The 19,820-nt window shown below is 39.3% G+C and overlaps 1 protein-coding gene across 4 annotated transcripts in view; it reads right to left on the minus strand.

Moving 5' to 3' along the window:
• Positions 1 to 9,649: 9,649 nt before the first annotated feature.
• Positions 9,650 to 19,820, minus strand: part of FHIT (fragile histidine triad diadenosine triphosphatase) — a 1,522,387-nt gene continuing 1,512,216 nt past the window's right edge. For 3 of the 4 annotated variants that reach the window (XM_058437110.1, XM_058437112.1, XM_058437113.1), the window contains 2 exons: positions 14,689 to 14,795; positions 9,650 to 12,065 (listed from right to left, as the gene is read on the minus strand). In XM_058437110.1, coding sequence (XP_058293093.1) covers positions 14,694 to 14,795 — 102 coding nt within the window. In that variant the 3' untranslated portion in view covers positions 9,650 to 12,065; positions 14,689 to 14,693. The remainder of the gene's footprint in view (positions 12,066 to 14,688; positions 14,796 to 19,820) is intronic. The other variant, XM_058437111.1, reaches the window with a different exon arrangement.

Genomic DNA, 19,820 nt, shown 5'->3' on the forward strand with positions numbered 1-19,820 from the left:
GGATAAAGTGATCCAAAGCACAAGAATCATCAAATGCTGGCTCTTTTCCTGAAGTTAGTGCAGAAGCTAGAGTAAGGTATACCTCACACCCCAGCTGCAATGGACAATTCTTGCCTTCCGTTAGCTAGAGCTTATGTGGGGGATGATGTTTCTAAATAGAGAGCTGCCATTTTTAGTGCAAAGGTAAGTGTGGGCTCCAGAGGCAGACTGCCTGGACTTGAACTCTGACTCACAAAGTATAACCTGAGAGACCTTGGGGCAGGCAAGTCACACAGCTGCTGTAAGCCTCAATTTTCACATCTGAAAACTGGGGCAATACTGGAGGGTTGTTGTGGGGTTTAATTGAGTAAATTCTGTGAAGTGCTTGGTGTAACTTGCCCATCGTAAGCTCGTCATAAGTGGTTTTATTAAGAATTATTAATAATACAGCCTCTTGTCTGTGGTGATCTCCATTCCTCACTTCCTGAAATAACAATTTGTTTGGCCAGAGTGGCCTCTTCAAGTCAGGGAGGATGGTCAGGAGGAGGAGTGCCAACTCCCTGATGTACTGGCAGTGTGTCCGTAAAGATTATACATAGCAGTTACTCTTTTTTTGTTTAAGCCTATTATGGAATACTTGAATATTCAGCCAGCAACAAGATGCCAATTTCTTTCTTCCTTTTCTTCCTTTTTCTTTCTTTTTTTTTTTTTTTTTTTTGCTTAACTAAAAAGTTTTCATTTATCTGATTTGCTAGTCCTTTTGATGGTGAAATATAACACACATACAGAAATATGCAGGAAATATGTATATGGCTTACAGAATTAATATAAAGCCAACACAGGTCTTGGCAAGGAACAGAACATCGCCAACCCTTCCACTTTCCCGTCCCACTCACTCCACATTCCCTTTCCAAATCACGGTTCCCTTCTTTCTTCCCCCGCAAAGGTAACCACAGGCCTGACTTTCATGGTGAGTGCTTCCTTGCTTTCCTTATAATTTTACCTTCTAAATGAATGTATCTCTAAGCACTGTAATTGAATTTTGCCTGTTTTTGAACTTTATGTAAATGAAATCACACAGTATGTGTTCTTTTGTGTGTTTCTATTGTTCCACATTCTTGCAAACACTTGATATTGTCAGTCCTTTTACATTGTGACTATTCTTGTGGGTGTGTAGTGGTATTTTACTGTGTTTTAAGCTTATATTTCCCTGATGACTAAAGATTATTGGCCATTTCAATATCCATTTTTTTTGTGAAGTGCCTGTTCAAGTCATTGTGTATTTTCTATCGGGCTGCTGACTTTTTATTATTAAATATAATGTGTTTTTCTTTGCTTCCTTTTTCATTTTATATTGTCTTCTGGACACTAGTCCTTTGTTGATTATATATGTGGCAAGTACCTCCCCTCCACTGCAGCTTGTCTCCTCTCTCTCTCAATGGTGTATTTTGACAAACAGAAGATCTTAATTTGAATGTAGTCCAATATATCAATCTTTTTTTTTCAGTAGTGCCTTTTGTGTCCTGTTGCAAAAGTCTTTCCCTATAGCAAGATTATTAAGATATCCTCTCATAATATCTTCAAAGCTTTTAAAATTTTACACTTCACACTTTGAACTACAGTCTGCCTGGAACTGTCTTTTGCATGTGGTGTGAGGTAGGGTTTCTTTTCATTAGTTTTCTACATGGGTATCCAATTTTCCAAGAACTATCTATTGAAAAGATCTTCCTTTTCTCATGGCTCTGTAGTGTCATTTTTATCATAAATCAAGTGTTCATATATGCCTGGATTTGCTTCTATGTCCTCTGTTTTGTTCTATCAGTCTATTTTTGTACCAATACCGTGCTCTCTTAACTCTTATAGCCTTGTAATAAGTCTTGATATCCTGTAGAGAGAGCCCCTCCAATCCTTCTAATCTTGTTTTTTCTAAGTCTCTGGCTACATTTCCATACGCATTTAGAATCAACTTGTCGATTTTTACCAAAAGCTATGGGAATTTGGATGTGAGTTGCTGTGGGTTTATAGTCAACTTGAGGAAAATTCAATCTTTATATTAATAAAATTGAGTCATTTACTTCTCCATTTAATTTCTCTTTAATGACTGTTAATATTTTACATTTTTTGTCTACAAGCTTACATACCTGTAATTATTCCTAGGTATCTGATTTTTGATGTTAAAAGCAAACTTTAAAACTTTTCATTTTCTAACTATTATAGCTGATACAGAGAAATTTAAAACATATATATATACGTAAACTTAGCAAGGCCTCTGAATCTAAGGGGTGTGTGTGTGTGTGTGTGTGTGTGTGTGTGTGTGTGTATTCAGAGGCCTTGCTAAGTTTACGGATTAATTCTACTTGTTTCTCTATAGATTCTTTTGGGTTTTCTGCATATATCATATTGTCTACAAATAATGACAGTTTTATTCCTTTCTTTCTAATCCTTCTACACCTTTTGTTTATTGTTCTCACCTTTCTATACTAGCTAGGACTTCAAGGACATTGTGAAATAGAAGTGTTAATAGTGAATATCTTATCTCATTTACAATCTCAGATGCATAGTGTTCATTTCATTCCTAAGTATAAAGTCCCTTCTACTTGTAGCTTTCCCAGACCTTTTGAGTTTACTAAGTTAGATGTGTAATTTGATCAATAATTTTATTTGCATCTACTAAGATGATCCTATCATTTTCTCCTTTATTAACCCAGGGAAAGACATCATTTGAAAGTCTAATGTGAAACCAAAGTTGTATTAGTCATCATGTCTTATCCTTTTCCCAAATCGTATGTGTGTGTGCATGCACAATGTCTGTCATCTGTCTGATATCTCTTAGAATTTTGACATTTGTGTTTCCAAGTGCAATTACTCTATAGATTTCCATTCTGTAATGTTATTGCAAGGTTCGTTTGTAACATAAATCATACAACAAACTGGACAATTAAAGAGTTCCTTTTCCCCCCCCCTTTTCTTTGGCAGTTTGAATGACATTCTTATTTGTTTCTCAAGTACTTCGTAGAATTCACCAGTAAAACTATCTGGGCCTGAAAATTTCTTTGTGGGAAGGATTTTATTTCAGACTCAGTTTTCTTTAATTAGAATCAAATTTTATTCATATTTTCTTTTTCACCTTGTGTCAGTTTGTGCTAGTTGTATTTTTGAGAAGCTTGTCTATTTAATTCAAATTTTCAAATGTATTGCTCTAACATTCCTTTGTAATGACTATAGTATCTATACAGAAGTTTGCCTTTTTCTTTTTAACATGGGTTTTTGTTTCTTCACTCTTTTCAAAGACTCTACATTTGGCTTCATTGATCCTTTCAATTGCATTTGTGTTTTCTACTTTATTACATTATGATTTATTGTTATTTCTTCCCTCTTAATTTTGTGGTTCTCTTTTTAACTTCTCCAGAAAGATGTTTAGCACATTAACTTACTTTTTAAATTTTTTTAATTTTAATTCTTAATTTTTGTGGGTACATAGTAGGTGAATATATTTATGGGATGCATGAGATGTTTTGATGCAGGCATGCAATGTGAAATAAGCACATCGTGGAGAATAGGGTAGCACAGTAACTTTTGACTTTTCTTGAATAAGTGCATTCAAGTCATAATTAAAACTAAATTACCCTCTAAACACACCTTTAATTGCATCCCCAAGTTTGAGTTTTCTTCAGTCAGTTCAAAATAGTTTCCAACTTCTACTTGATTTCTCCTTTAGTGCAGTGGTACAATCTTGTCTCACTGTAGCCTTGACCTCCCTGCCTCAGCCCCACAAGTCGCTGGGACTACAGGTGCATACCACCACAGCTGGATAATTTTTGTATTTTTTTATAGAGACAGGATTTTGCCATGTTGCTCAGGCTGGTCTTGAACTCCTGAGCTCAGGCAATCCACCTGCCTCGGCCTCCCAAAGTGCTGGGATTACAGGTGTCAGCCATCGCACCTGGCCCTTAGCATTCTTTTAGTATAAGTCTATTGGTGACAGATTCTCAGCTTTTGTCAGAAAATGCATGTATCTTACCTTCATTCATGAAGTCATTCATTCATTCATATTAACTGGGTATGGAAATCTAACTCAGTAGTTCTTTTGGCTCTTCGACATATCCCGTGGTCTTCTGATTTTCATTTTTTTGTAGTTGTTGCGTTTGGTCTAATTATGACTTCTTTGAAAAGCCAGTGATTTTTTTCCTTCTTAAGTCTAAGTTTCTCTTTGTTTTTGCTTTTCTGCAATTTTATTGTAATGTGTCTAAGCATGGAATCTTCACTCATGCTTTGATTTTGCTGTGTTTTGGATTTTTGGATTGGTAGCTTTTCCTAGTTCTGAAAAATTGTCAGCCATCGTCTCTTTAAATCTAGCTTCCACTGAAACTCTGTTTTCTCTCCCCATGGAAATATGAATAAATATCTTTCAACTTTCTCACTGTATTTTGTCTTCTGTCGTCTTTTCTACTTTTTCCTCCACTCTACCTCTTCATGGTTCAGTCTGGTATTTTCATATGGCTCATCTTTGAGTTCACTAATTCTCTTTCTCTGTGAATAATGTGTTGCTAAATTCATTCATTTGAGTTCTAGAATTTTTATTTGGTTATTTTTCTCATGATCTGTGTCTTTTTTTGTAATAAATTCTAGCTCTCTGCTAAACTTCAAAAACAATCTTGTCTTTTCTCTCCATAAATAAACATAGTTGTTTAAACATCTATGTCTGATAATTCCAATTTCCAGGTAACCTGTGATTCTGATCTTGTTTGTATCAATTTCTGTCTTAAGCAGCTTGAGCTGCTATGACAAAATATCATAGACTGGGTAGCTTAAACAATAGAAACTTATTTCTCATAGTCCTGGAAGCTGGGAACTCCAACATCAAGGTGCCAGCAAGGTTGGTTCATTCTGAGGCCTCTCCTCTTGGCTTGTGGATGGGCCACCATCTTGCTGTGTGCTCACTTGACTCCTTCTTTGAATATGCATAAAGATAGAAATCTGATGTCTTTTCTTATCATTGCACCTACCCCACCATGAGGGCCTCACCCTTGCGACCTTATCTAAATCTACTTACCTCCTGAAAGCCTACCTCCTAATACCATCACATGGGAGTTAGGGCTTAAATGAATTGTGGAAGGACACAACATTCAGTCCACAACAACTTGTCTCATCACATGCCTTCTGTGTTTATGTGTGTGGGGAGGGCAGTGTGGCATTGAGGGGGACGAACATTCGCACATATACTGAGCATTCTGTTTGGAAACAAATGTGAGAAATAATTTCAGGTCTTGGTTGGTATCCCTTCCTTCCAGAGAGGATTTTCTGGCTTCTGCCAGTTTAATGGACTAGCAATTTGAGATCACCTTAATTCAATTTCTAGTCGTGAGTTTCTCAACTGCCCAGATGATTTGAAGTTGGGCTGTAGTTGGTGTAGGGGCTCACTCTTATTCCAAGGGTATAACTCTCCCAGATCTTTGAATTCCCACCCAGAGGTGGAGGTTTAGCAAGGACTCTACCATTGGAAAACTGACTATTGCTTTAGCTCCACTTGCCTCTCTGAGATTCACAAATGCCCTCAATGGAAAAGCAACCTCAAACATGGGGCTCACTTCTATGGATTTCTGTCTTCCTTGGCTCTTGGTCCTGTAATCTTTTGCTACCTTCCTACTTCTAACAGATTTTTAAAAAATTCTGTGTAGTCTTTCTAGTTGAACACAGTGGGAGGATTGCATCAAACTATTTGGCCTTTAGTAATAAAAGCAGAAGACACACTTTTTTTTTTTTTTTTTAGTGGTCTGAAAACATCCTGCCCTACAGATTTAATTCTTTAGTTACTACTTAATTTCTCATTACCTGAATATCCCTATAATTTATCATCTTCAAAATATACTAGAAATCATAGAAAAAAATAATGTATTTATACTATTGGCATACTGGTTTCCCATTCCATTATTTTGTGTTTTTCTTATAATAACCCTGGGATATAAGTAAAATGCTTTCTCCATCATTGTAATTCAGAGATTGGGAAATTGAGCACAAAAAAGCGACATGTCCAGGTTCAGAGAGTAAGTGTAGTGGCAAATGTTGATGGGGTTCCACTTTAAATTATTTAAAGATATTTCCACTGAGAGTAGAAACCAAACTGACAAGACAATTCAGATGCCATTCTTAGGAGACTGCAGAGTGTCTTTTTATACTTTCACTCAGTGGTGGATATGCCTGGTGCTTAGGACAGCATATTGAAAAACAGGTTTCTTGTTGGGAGAGAGAGAAGCGCTGGGACATAATTTTCACCAAACTATAAGTTCATTTTATCAGTCTTTTGTTTTCAAAGCACATTTTTAAAAGTTCTGTGTAAAACACAAGACAAACATTTGCTCTGGAGGACACATGACCTGCCACTTGACTTTTTCTTTTGATTCTGTATTATTTCCATGAAGCTCTAGTAGAGGGGGTAACCCCGTGATAGGGTTGTAAAATCCAGTGCAGTGAGGGCTGGGGAGATAAAAGAGGAGGTGGCATTCGTCCCCCGAAGGAGTTGGGTATAAGACGGGAAAACTTTATTCCCAGGATGGCTTCCTTAGCACTCTCTTCCGCTGTCTTTGTATGGTTCCTGACCTCTCCAAAAATCATGTTCTGCCTCAATTATATCTGTGTATGAGAAAAGAAGGAAAAACAGGTATCTGGAGGAAGAAGAGTTGGCACATACATATATTTGGGCTTGGATCTAATTTTACCCCACTTACACCACTGGGACAAGTGGTGACATTTTAATTAACAAGATGTTCCCTACTTAGCTCTATCCTCTCTTTTCCTCATTGCTGGGAGGACTTTAGTTTAATACATAAGACACTCACAGTCTCAATTGCCCACCACTCATGATGAATTTGAAGTGGAGGAATACACTGAACTGCTTCTTAGATAATCAGAGTAGTATTAAAGCCAGAAGGAGCACAATCTAGAATTGACTTTGCTAGTGTACTCTGTATTGATGATCCAGGTTAAGTACATACATAATAACTTGATTGATGCCCCAGCATGTCAAAATAATGGAGCATTTATTATGTAAGAAGTGGCTGAGGGACATTTTAGGCACAGTATCAAATGAATTGCATAAATATTAGCTATTATGAAGCAGTGGGGTCAAAGGTTATGAATGTGAATTTTCATAGCCTTTCTTCCTATTAACCTTCCACACTGTCTAGAAGAGTCTTCTTTCTCACCCTCCTTTCAGGCAGAGACAGACAAAAAGGCAACACTGAAAGGAGCACACTATGTAGAGTGGAGAGAAGCAAGTAGAAAAAAGAAATGTCTTAGGAGAAGAAAGATTTAGAAAGTTTTTGCTATATAAGAGTATGCAGATTAACATGCAGTTATCCATTGCTGGAGACGAGGATGAAAATGATGAGATTGACAATGACAGGCTTTATTTTATTTTATTACCATTTGATTGTATTACCATTTTGCAAGATGTAAGTAAGTAAAGCCTGAAACTCTTAAAAAATTATCTTTGGCTATTTAGATTATACTTTTCTGAAAAGGACTCTGTGGTAATGAATCATGTGGTTTCAAGATTCACATGCGTTAAAATTACTTCAGGACACTAGTCATTTTTCAATTACCAGTAGAAGTAAATCTCAAAGGAAGAGTTCTGCAGATTCTTGAGCCATCAATGGCCTGTAGGAAATCTTTTGAACAACTGGGTACATGTTGGAGAAAGTTGGGTCTTGTTAAAACATTTTAAAAATAATTAAACTAAGCCAAAAATCCATTTTGGATCCATGGGGTAGACTGTCTCATAGAATGTTTCTAAAACGAGGTTTTTAAAGTGTAGTTGGATGGTCCCTCTTTTGAGTTGTTGGAACATAGATCATTTGAGACATTTGATTTGATGGTTTATAAAGTTTCCATGACTCTGTGGTTTATTATTCCCAATTTAGGCACAGGGAGTTGGTTTATATTTATCTAATCCAGGTAATAGAGTATTTAATTTCCTGTCACTAAAACCAGATTCTAGAAATGTGATCATCTAAATAGAATGAGGGGAGAGGCAGCCAGATCGAATAGAAATTGGACTGGAAAAGAAGGGAAAAACCAGTTGAAATCTCCCTTCTGGCTTCTTTTAAAACAATGGGTCCTTTGTCAGGCAAAGAGCTTTTTGAACACACTAAGGTAACTTTAGCCTTAAAAGAAGTATCTTCTCTCGTACCTGTATCCTAAAGAAAATCTATTTTCATAACAATTTGGGAACAGCTGAAAGAGTTTCATAATTGTTGTGAAACTTGGGAATGGCTGAAACATTTACATTGGTACTGAGCTCCTTCACATGGGGATGATCTAGTGGGTTTAAGATTAAATTGGTGATAAAGCTGAATTTAAAATCCACCTTTCCCCCAAGAAAATATGAGAGTACTATGATCAGCTTCCTAGGCCTTTCTCATTAGAGGCTTCTGTGCTGACAGTGGAACATCTCTGAGGTAGTTGAGATTTGGGGTAGATTTCAAAAGGTACAATTTACAGACCAGAACATGTGCTAAGTAGGCAAACCTGTCCTTTCTCAATCACCTTGACTATCCACAATTATGATATAAGGGTGATCTAGTGGCTGAAATTATGGTGATTTTTCAAAAACGCCAGTGTCGAAATTTTGCCTTGACAGTACATCTATAACTACTAATAATGCTGTTTTGGGCTGACTCAGTTGCTTTGAAATTGCATGGCCCCATTATGAGTAAATGAGAGGCAACCAATTATCTATAAAATAATGACGTGCACGGAGGAGAGCTTGATGAATTACAAGTGAGTTCTGCTGACACAACAGGGTGTGGAAACCTGCCCTGCTCTGACTTTCCATCAGAATTAGGGGTGACGCTTGCATATTTTAACAACATGTCCCCGTCAATTCTAATGTGGGAGGGGAGGGTGGGGAGATGGCAAAATCTTCCCCCTCTAGTCACTAGGACACATGCCATTCCTTTAAAATTAAGTAGAAAAACTGCTTGGGTGTATAGAAGCAGCAAATCCAAGTATCAATACCTGCATAAAGAATTACCATCCTCCAGGAAGGAGGCAACGTTAGATAAGAAATGCAGGTCTCCTTCATAAATCATCTAATGTGATTTAGAACATAGACTAAAAGAGCCATTGCAAATCCCTTATCCCGGAACTCAGTCCAGTGTGTAGGGAGCCAAAGCATAAATTCACCTACACAGAGAGCAGACGCTAACTTCCTGGAACGAAAGGATTGCCAACCTCATCAAGGATCTGTCACATGGTGAGTGAGACAACTGCAGCTTCATTCAGCAACACTTGGGCTGTTGAGCTCCTTGTGCATGGTGAAGGCAATAACCCTTGCTCACTATTGCTCAAGAAACTGCAATTCAAAGTCATTTTCTGCTAGGCAAAGGATACGGAGAGCAGCTAAAACACCAAAATCTCCTGGAGGGTTATATGGGAAGATAAAGAGAGATCTTCTACACAATTAATTTGATGTTGGTGTCTTGATGGCTTCAAGAGGCTGAGGAGACAGTACATAGTTTCAGAATGTTTACCTTTGTTGTCCTAATGGTACTCTTGCTATGCTGAGGATTAATTCTTTATACGTAAAGAAGATACAGAAAATAATACCAAGGAGTTGCTAGGTATATTAGTTTTTTCTCATGCTGCTAATAATAGCATACTCGAGACTGGGTAATTTATAAAGGAAAGAGGTTTAATGGACTCACAATCATGGAGGAAGACAAAGGAGGAGCAAAGGCATATGTTACATGGCAGCAGACAAGACAGCGTATTCGGGGGAACTGTCCTTTATAAAACCATCAGATCTCGTGAGATGTATTCACTATCAATCAATTATGAGAACAGCATGGAAAAGATCCTCCCCCTTGATTCAGTTACCTCCCACTTGGTCCCTCCCCTGACATGTGGGGATTATGGGAGCTACAATTCAAGATGAGATGTGGGTAGGGAAACAGCCAAATCATATAACTAGGTATGTCCACCCCAAACAACATTAAATCAAGAACAGCTTTTTGGTCTTATAGTCCTTATTCTTATATAGGGCATCTCTGGATATAGGTGTTCACATTCTTCGTTGCGACCTGTTGGTTTTTAAGACAGACTATTGGCAAGCAAAATGTCAGGGCAAGCACTGAGATTTGACCCATCAGCTCTAGGGAAGCTGACTCTTTGATTTTCCCCCATGCACCTTGTCTTCTTGATATGTGTGTGGGGGTGGGGGAGAGGTGGGTGGGTGGAAAGGAGTACTGGTTTAGGGTTGAAGCAGGTCTAAAGCCAGCTTGCTCTGGGTTTAAGATCTGGCCTCCACTGCTGTGTCTCCAAAGTTGGGAGTCATATTCCTGTTCAAGATAAGCTTAGGTGATCTACATTGAATCTCTGAGTAGGTTATTCTCTTTAATCCTTCTGAACATGCCAAATGGAGAGTTTCGGTTTGGTGCTAGAATTAAATGCCCCTCTAATGGTGGCTAGCCTCACTTTTTAACACAGAGACTGAATCTCACTCCTAGTAGCTAAGGCAAGCAACTATGCAGAGCTGGAAATCATCAGCATCGTTTTTCTCTTATGTTTATTTTTATGCTTAACTTCTAATTACAAGTAGTACTTGTTTTTCATTGAGGCTGAAATATAAAGTTTAAGATAAATATACTAAAATTTAAAAAGTGAATCAAGTAAATAATGCTCTAGGTGGTCCACAAAGATAAGAAAACTTATGACGAAATGGGAATGAATGCAATTTGGGAAACACTGTATTCGCCCAAGTCATGTTTATTTAGACGTGGTCAGATGGTAAAGAAAAGAAAGAGGGAGGGCAGCCTAGGCAGGATTCAGCATGATCTGAAAAACTTGCAAGTAGAACAAAGTTGGTTGGGGAATCCAGACCCATTTTGGTTTCTGCTACCCGGCTGTAGTGCGACCAGGGAGGCAGGTGCTGGACAGGGTTGTATTAACAAGGCAGGTAAGGAAGTCCAGCAGGCGAGGAGGTGGGAGGTCCTCAAGGCCGAAATAGGCCAGTAGGTAAGGTGAAGAGGCTAAAAAGACTATTTGGAGGGTACAAGGAGAGATGGGACAGGGAGAAGGAAGTGGCTAGAGAGGTGAGCTCTTTTAGCAAAGAGGGCAGTACACAGACTAAGAGAATGGCCTTTAGGGTGGGACTGCCTGGGTTCAAATCTGAGCTTTGCCACTTACCATTGGCCTTGAACTAATACTTAACATCCCTAAGCCTTAGTTTTCTCATCACTTGCAAGACAGGATAATAACAGAGTCTACATCTTATAAATTCTTAGCAAGTGTTGGCTACTGTTATCCATTCCAGGGCTGAGCCCTATCACGTGTTGGCCACTGTTATCCATTCCAGGGCTGAGCCCTATCACGTGTTGGCTACTGTTACCAATTCCAGGGCTGAGCCCTATCATGTCTGCCTCTGTGCATGTTGAGAATCGTGCAGTTTTGCACCATGAATGTCTTTAAATTTGCTCTGCCTGAGACTAACTAACTAACTTGCTGCTAAGGGAATAATCGTGAAAGCTGGGGAAGGCCAAGTCTATCTGAACTTCAGATTAACAATTTTTAAAGTCTAGCTATGTCCAAATATTTCATAATTGCCCTACTTATTAACACATTTCGGGGTTTCATGAACCACTTAATGTATAAAAATTCAATAGGTAGACACATTTTTTTTGAAAAGGGAAGAAATAAGCAGGTGGACCAATCCAATGATTGAATTTCCTTTAAAAAAGTAACTATAACAGGTTTGTTGCCTAATGCATGGCAAGTCAATACACCGAGATACAGGGTTGCAGCAGAGAAGGAAATTTAATCATAAGGCTGCCGAATAAGGAGACAGGGGGAAACCCCAAATCTGCCTGTCTGAGCCATTTAGGTCTACGTATTTTAAGGGGGTTGGAGTGACCGAGGTGGGGGATCATTGTTTGAGGAATGCAGGCTGAAGTCACAGGATGGTGAGATGAAGAAACTGCCTTTTCATGCTGATTCAGTTCCTCTTGGTGATTCAGTTCCTCTTGGGGAGGGGGGGTCTTCAAACTGGTTGGCAATAGCTCTTTTGCTGGAATTTGGGATCTGAAAAACATCTTAAGCAATTTTAAAACAAACAAAAGCCTTATGATTCTAACATCAGAAATCTTCTCTGTAGGAACAATGAGGAGGCAAATGGTGAGCGTCGGGTGCTCTGGGACTTTTGGTTACGAAGAAGTGGGCCAAAGTGCAGCCTGATTAATGCTTAATTACAACTATATTTCTGTCCAGAACCCAGCATGTAATTCTTGTTAACCCTGTGAGGATGGCTTCAATAGAATGTTTCCTTTGTCCTTAAAGGGAAGTATATTTAGTCCCATTATACTCCAGGTAGTGATGACAGTCTTGGCAAAATCTTAGGACCCTAAGTTGTTTGCCAACTCACAACCTATATTATCCATCCTAGTCGTAGTTACCACATCTGACTGCTGGGAAGACTGCGAGTGATTTGTTTGGTCTGTGCACAAAAACCTTTAAAGAGAAATACAAATGTTAGTTAACTTAAAAACCCACAGGTACTGTGGCAATAGTGTGTGTAACAAGTTAGGGTAAGTATAAATATCTTTTTGGTAAGATGTACAAGGGAAGTCAATTTACCTGGAAGACGGGAGATGTCAGGCCTCAAGGCAAGACAGAAGCAAAAACTGACAAAACAAAGCCTACAGGAAATGCGGGTAATAAGTTTGAATCTTCTTAAAGTGTCTAGAAAAAGCATTCTAAGGCAAAAATCCTACAATTCAGCGAGCGTTGGGAAAAAGCCTAAAGCTTTCTAGCCCCTACCTGAAAATATCTACTGCATAGAAAAACCCAGGAGAAAAAATTCAACCTAGGCAGTCAAGTCTGAGGTATTGTTACCCCATTTAAATTTGAACAGGGCACTCTAAAATGACATACTGGCCTTCATAAGAGGAATAGAAAGAGGTTTGTAGTCATGCCCATAGGCCTATGTTCTTAGGTAAACTAGCTTGATCCTTAAAAAATGAGAGAGAGATGGTGAACAGCGGAAAAGGTTCAAAATAAAATATGAAAGACAGCCTCTGCTATAGCACTTGCCATATCCCCCCAGGCAACTGAGTGCAGCGCTGGCAAACTTATGACATGGGAGAATGAAATAAGCTTTCTAGAATGCAAGGATCTGAGTACAACACCATATTTGAACAACGATAGGGGGCAAGGTAGTCTGGGTCTTTAAGCATTTAGAACACTCTAAAAAGAGGGCTGGGGAGAGAAAGGCCAAGTGCACATATATTTAAAGCTATCCAGTAAAGACTTACATTTCAAAGTGAAATCAGAATACAATGAATGTGTTTTCTAGTTAAAAATCATGATCACTAAGTGGTTGATACAATTTTTTCCAATCAATTGCTACCAGCATTGGTTCACTAATGTTTTTATTTGTATCTGATCTACTTCTGCAACTTATAACATGAACATATTTATTCACAGGCCAGATGAAGAATTGCCTAATTCTAATTTGGAATTATCTAATTCTAAAAAGGAAAAACTATTTATAGGAGAGGATCTGTAACTGGGGTCCATGGGAGTTTATTAACAGATTTGCCAGAAAAAATACAAGATACCAGTTAAATTTGAATTTGAGATAAACAAGTAATTTTTTAAGTCTAGATATATGCCAGTATTCCATGGTAACCCTATATTTATAAACAAATTTCAGAGAGATAGATACATTTCTCTCTCTCTCTCTCTTTTGTTTTTTTGAAACTGAGCCTTGCTCTGTCACCCAGGCTGGAATGCAGTGGCATGATCTTGGCTCACTGCAACCTCTGCCTCCCAGGTTCAAGCAGTTCTCCTGCCTCAGCTTCCCAAGTAGTTGGGATTATAGGCATGAGCCACCCTAGCTGGCCTTCTTTAACACTTTTTGTTTACAGACCAAACACATCACCCTCAGTCATTCCAGCAGTCTACTACGGGAACTGAGACTAGGAGGGATAATATAGATTGCCAGATAGATCTAGGCATGAGTTCCTTAGACACTGCATAAAAATTTGGAGTAGAAGCATTTTGACAAGGAAATTGGCTATAGCTGTCTTTCTACCAGAGTCTTAAACCTATGATCTCTCAACAGTTAGCCATCATTAAGACAAATATTAATTCTACCAAGCCTTGACGTTTCCCTGTGGCCCAAGCTTCCTAGGAGCCGAACATAAAGGGAAACGTGAAGGGCAATTTACCAAATAGCAACTAAAGAGAAGAGTCCACTCAGTGAAAGCAGAGGAGTTTGCCTGGGGGCGTGTTAGGGAGCCAGAGAAAGCTGGTTTACAGGGCTTTGCAGACAGACTTGAGCCTAAGGGCCATGTCACACCCTTAAGTTGGGGTTGACCTTTTAAACAAGAAGTTGTGCATGACAGAAGGTCTGCTTTGTCAACATTGGATTCTGGAGGAGCACCACCACAGGTAAGACTGGAGAAAGGTGGTGGTGGTGGGCTGGGGGCACTGGCTTGGAAGAAGGGAGTGAAGAGGCAGGAGAGTTGGAAGAGACTGGGAGGCTGGAAATACAGTACTCAAGGGCCAGGGTTTTCTCCCCTCCAGCTTTTGTCCTCTGCAGCCACCACCCAAGGATGCTGGTGAAGGTGTTTTCGTGCATCCCCATTCTGAAAGTGCAACCTCTTTCCTGAGGCCCACAGGAGGGTCTGGGTGATGACGAAATGCAGTCTTTACCTGTGTCACTGAAAGTAGACCCGTAGAGCTACGGCTTCTGCTGCCATTTCCTCCTCTGATCTCCAAGAGGCAGGAGAGTCCTCCTCTTCCTTGTCATGTTTCTGGAGCTTTGGAGAAAAAAATGGAAGAGGCTCTTTCATGGGCCCTTGGGATCCTTGAACAAATTTCGGGGGGCTGGGGGAGACTGAACAAAATTTGCAAATGAGAGGCCAGTAGGTGTATCTTTTAATTGTTTCAGTTGCTAAAACTTGCAAATGGAGAGGCTTTATACAAGAATCCACATTTAAAATAATCGGATCATTTGCCTTCTTGTAATCATCGACTGAGGCTGAGAGGGGTGATGATATGATATAGGTCTGTGTCCTTGCCCATATCTCATGTCAAATTAGAATCCTCAGTGTCGGAGGTGGGGCCTGGTGGCAAGTGATTGGACCATCAAAGCAGAATTCCCCATTGGTGCTGTTCTTATGATAGTGAGTTATTGGGGGATCTTATTGCCTAAAAGTGTGTAGCACCTCCCTCCACTCTCTCTTCCTCCTGCTCCAGTCACAGAAGACGTGCCTGCTTTCACTTCTGCCATGATTGAAAGGTTCCTGAGGCTTTCCCAACCATGCTTTCTGTACAGCCTGAGAAACCATGAGCCAATTAAAGTGCTCCTGAGGCTTTCCCAACCATGCTTTCTGTACAGCCTGAGAAACCATGAGCCAATTAAACTGCTGTTCCTTATAAATTACCCAGCCTCGGGTAGTTCCTTATAGCACTGTAAGAATGAACTGATACAGGTGATCACAGACTGGGATGAAGTGGGGGAATGGGGTGCATTTGCCATTCCCATAATCTCCCCCACACTCTTCTAATTTTCTTATGTTCAATAGGCATCATTCATTTATTTTACTTTCTGGATTTTGAAGGCATTGAGTTTGTCACCAACGCATAATCCCTCCTTCAAGGTGGCCTGTGGTTTACCTCCTACTCTCTTTGGTTTAGACTCTCTTGCGTGAGCTCTGAGCAGTTTTGTTCAGTGAACCAAATTTATGATAATAACACAAGGGCCATGAGAACTGAGTAAGTAATAAGTATTTCCATTAAGAGAGGCTTCAAGTAGGGAAACAGTAAAAGAGATTAAATGAGAAAACAACTTACAAAAAATTAACAATTTGTCTCAAAATTAACACTTGAATCATTTTAAATTCCTCCTCAGATTACAGGTATATTTATTTCAAAAAATTGTATGTATGTCTCAGATTTACATATAGAGTGAATACAATTTCAATTCTATCAGAGAGGATGTGCTCAGAACTCTCTTCCTTAGAAATGCTCAATTTTCTCCCTTAACCTCCTGTTATGATTCAATTTCATTAACTAAATTTATTGTTCCTGTGTGTGGCTCTATACATTGTAAAATGCTGCAGGTTATCCGTTCATTCTTCGTGGGAATGCACAGTGTAGTATTTTGTGTTATATGTTAAAAGTCATTTGGGATTGAGACAATTTAATAGCACCAATGAGAGCTAGCATTTATGATGTGAAAGGCGCACATTACTTTGATATACATTATTTCGTTTAATCCTTACAATAACTCATAAAACTGACGCTACTTAACCCCATGTTACTGTGGAGGAAACTGAATTCTGAGGAAGTTCATACCCTGGTCCAAAGATCACCCAGCTAGGTAGTGGTAGGTGCCAGTATTATCCCCAACAACTTTTGCCTTTTTATTTATCCAGAAGGATCTACAGTGTCCCTAAAGACCATCCCACAGATACTGTTCCACTCCATTTTGAAAAAGGTCAACTTAACGATTAAAATATCGACTTTTTAAAAGTTGATCCTTTAAAAATAATTTTGCCAACTCAGCAAAAAGTCTATCAACTAATAAATGACTTTTGCTATCTCAGGCCCCAAACTTTAAATCTAACCTAGAGGCCCCTACCCTGGCAGCTTGCAGCAGATGGAGAAATTTCCCCATTTATTGCAGCTCAACGCTGATACAGAAGGCGAAACAGTGAGGGAACCATAGCCTCGCACTCCAGCTGAGCTATATTTCCGCTCCTGGTAAGTTTGAGCCTAAATGAGGCTTATTAGCATATAACCGGGCCACAAACATGTTTATGAGGGTCATGGATCTTCCCTTCAGAATTTGGCTGCCAGCACGCTGGTTTTACATTTTGCCATGTAGATTTAATTCTCCTTAGTGGAAGAAAACCACATTAAGAAGTCATTTCCTTTCTTGCAGAGGCAAACATGCCGCAGTTGCTACAGGCAAGGCAAATGAGATTGCTATTCTACTCAAGAACTAATTTTCATTTTGATACTACCTTGAGGTCTGTTATAAATCCATCTTATAACAATTCAATAGGATGACAAAGAGACATGCAAAGCCCAGGATATATGGCCTTCCCACTTCGGCTACTGCCATTGGAAGACACAGAAATCAAGCATTAAGTGGCCTCATCAACACAGATCATAACAGATGACTCCAAATAATTTAGAGCCTGTGAATGTTAATGCCTTCTTGGTTATTAGGCAACCGTCTGTTATTGTCATATGCCTTACAGATGGCAACATTGTGCCAACCCTTAGAATTTTTTGGGAAATAAATAAGAAATAAATAAAAACTAATCAATCATCTTTGCAAAAACTCTGTTGTACATAGCTTTTAAAAGTTATGAGATTTCCCTCCTAAAAGCCCCAGATGGAAGCATGTGGTTCTGTTTAGAACAGCGGTGCTCAACCCTGGTTGCCCATTGTAATTATCTAGGAAGCTTTAAAAAATAAAACCCACCCCAGGGATTCTGATTTAATTGGTTTGGGGCAGCCTGGGTTTGGGGATTTAAAACAAAACTCCTCAGCCAATTCTAAGGTGCACTTATTGTTATGTGTTAAAAGTCATTTGGGGGTAGGGGCCTCTAGGTTAGATTTAGAGTTTGGGGCCTGAGATAGCAAAAGTCATTTATTAGTTGATAGACTTTTGGCTGAGTTGGCACAATTATTTTTAAAGGATCAACTTTTAAAAAGTCGATATTTTAATCGTTAAGTTGACCTTTTTCAAAATGGAGTGGAACAGTATCTGTGGGATGGCCTTTAGGGACACTGTAGATCCTTCTGGATAAATAAAAAGGCAAAAGTTGTTGGGGATAATACTGGCACCTACCACTACCTAGCTGGGTGATCTTTGGACCAGGGTATGAACTTCCTCAGAATTCAGTTTCCTCCACTGCTTTTTGGGAGAAGTGTGTGGATGGAGCCCACACACATATAGGAAGAATACGTTTGCCTTTAAGTGCATTGCTTGTGATCCTATCGACAGTACTACTGCTGTCCTTTGCAAACCTTGCCCTAGAACTGCTTTTCTTCCATTTATGCTCTGTCCATGGGCTGTCTGGCCTACAAGGCTTGTCTTAGCAACACTAAGATGCGGATGCAGTTCAGGAGCCTTTGAATGTTTTTAATCTTTGCAGAAATAGGGAACCTGGGAAAGGCCCTGGTGGACAAGAATTGTGTCCTAGAAGATCCACCCAGGTGACTTGAAGATTAAAAATGCTACAGTTTGGAGTAGAGTTCCATTTCCCTAAAGCAACCCAAGAACCTGGTGGCTGCAACTTCTTGCCTGGCTAACAGAGAGAAAGCCCTAATGATCTTAAATAGCAGTTTATCCAAAAGGCACTATTTGCCGTGGGTGAACTTTAATGGAGGAGTTTCACTTCCGATAAGCCTTCTAGATTACTTTGGCTGCCCACAGGGGAGGGCGGTGACTACTTGTTAACACAAAAGACAGTTGCTCTGTCCCTGTAATGCCAGGGGCCAGACCTAGCACTGGAACGCTGAACCAGACAGACTCCTTTATTGTTCTCCTGGGGCACCTGGGTAGGGAGGTTAGACACCAAATGGCTGATTCTTAGTGAGATGGGATTACAAAATGGGAAGGGTGCTGGACAGAGCTAGCCTCATTGCAAAGGCTTTTGAGTATCACTTTGGTTTCACAAAGAAACGTTATGAAAAACAGTGATGGAAGGAAAGAGGTTATCTAAGGATCATCCAAAAATGGCTCTCCAAGAAGGCGAGAGTTAGGTCTGAGCTTGAATAATGAGAACAAGTTCCTTTAATCTCTTTGTGTCTCAGTTTTCCCCTTTGTGAAATGGGAGTAGGAAAAAGAGTGGTGAGCAGTGCCATGCCTGACACATAGTTAAGTGGTATTTAATATTCCCTGCTGCTGCTACTACTGTCAGTCGTTAGCATTATTTTTAGGCTAAATAACACTGACCTAATGACAGCGAGCACTAAAAACTCCACAGAGGTTGTTTCTAGGAATAAAAGTATTTTGTATCTCCATGGTTCCCCAATGATCTATATCTTTTGGACCTAACTACTTTGTAGAATGATTAAAAGTTTTATTATCAGAATTCAGATCCAAAACAACTTATTATAATGAGACACCCAAATCTGAGGAGGAAATGTAGCTCCTTCAGCTCTAAAATGAGCCTCACTAATCCCTAATCCTCAGAGCTGTCGTAAGGAGTAAGGTATTAATCGAGGCTTCTCACGATAAAAGCTAAGGTCCTATGGTAAAAGAATGTGGTGGAGGTCAAAGATAGTCAATACCCCAGGAGTATGGTTGCCAGATTTAGCAAATAAAAATACAGGACACTCAGTGACTTGTTTTAGGATAACGATGTCTCATACAGTATTGAGATATCCTCATATGAAACAATGATTTGTTGTTTACCTGAAATACAAATTTAACTGGGCTTCTTGCATTTTATTTGGCAACTCAACCTAGCAGACCCCTTAAAAAGGTGTCAGAGGAAGAACTTGGCTTGCCTTTGGTAACTAGGTTGTTCCCAAATTTGCCTGGCTGTGAATCCTGGAAAAAACAGAGGAGACCACGTGCAGGAAGATAAAATTCAAGGCCATCATTTCGTGCACTCCAGGGCTTATTATTATTGTATGGAATGTAGTGTAAATCAACCCGCACTATTTTAATTAATTCCTTAGTTCACCAGTTCTAAGGTGCACGTTTTTCATATTTTAACATCTTTGAAATCAAAACATATCCTATAACCAACAGTATGTCATAATTTAATTGGCAACGTTTTTCTTTCTTAGTAGTACATAAAATAACAGCACTTCCA

This window comes from Hylobates moloch, unplaced genomic scaffold (assembly GCF_009828535.3).
Source record: "Hylobates moloch isolate HMO894 unplaced genomic scaffold, HMol_V3 SCAFFOLD_4, whole genome shotgun sequence".
NCBI lineage: Eukaryota > Metazoa > Chordata > Mammalia > Primates > Hylobatidae > Hylobates > Hylobates moloch.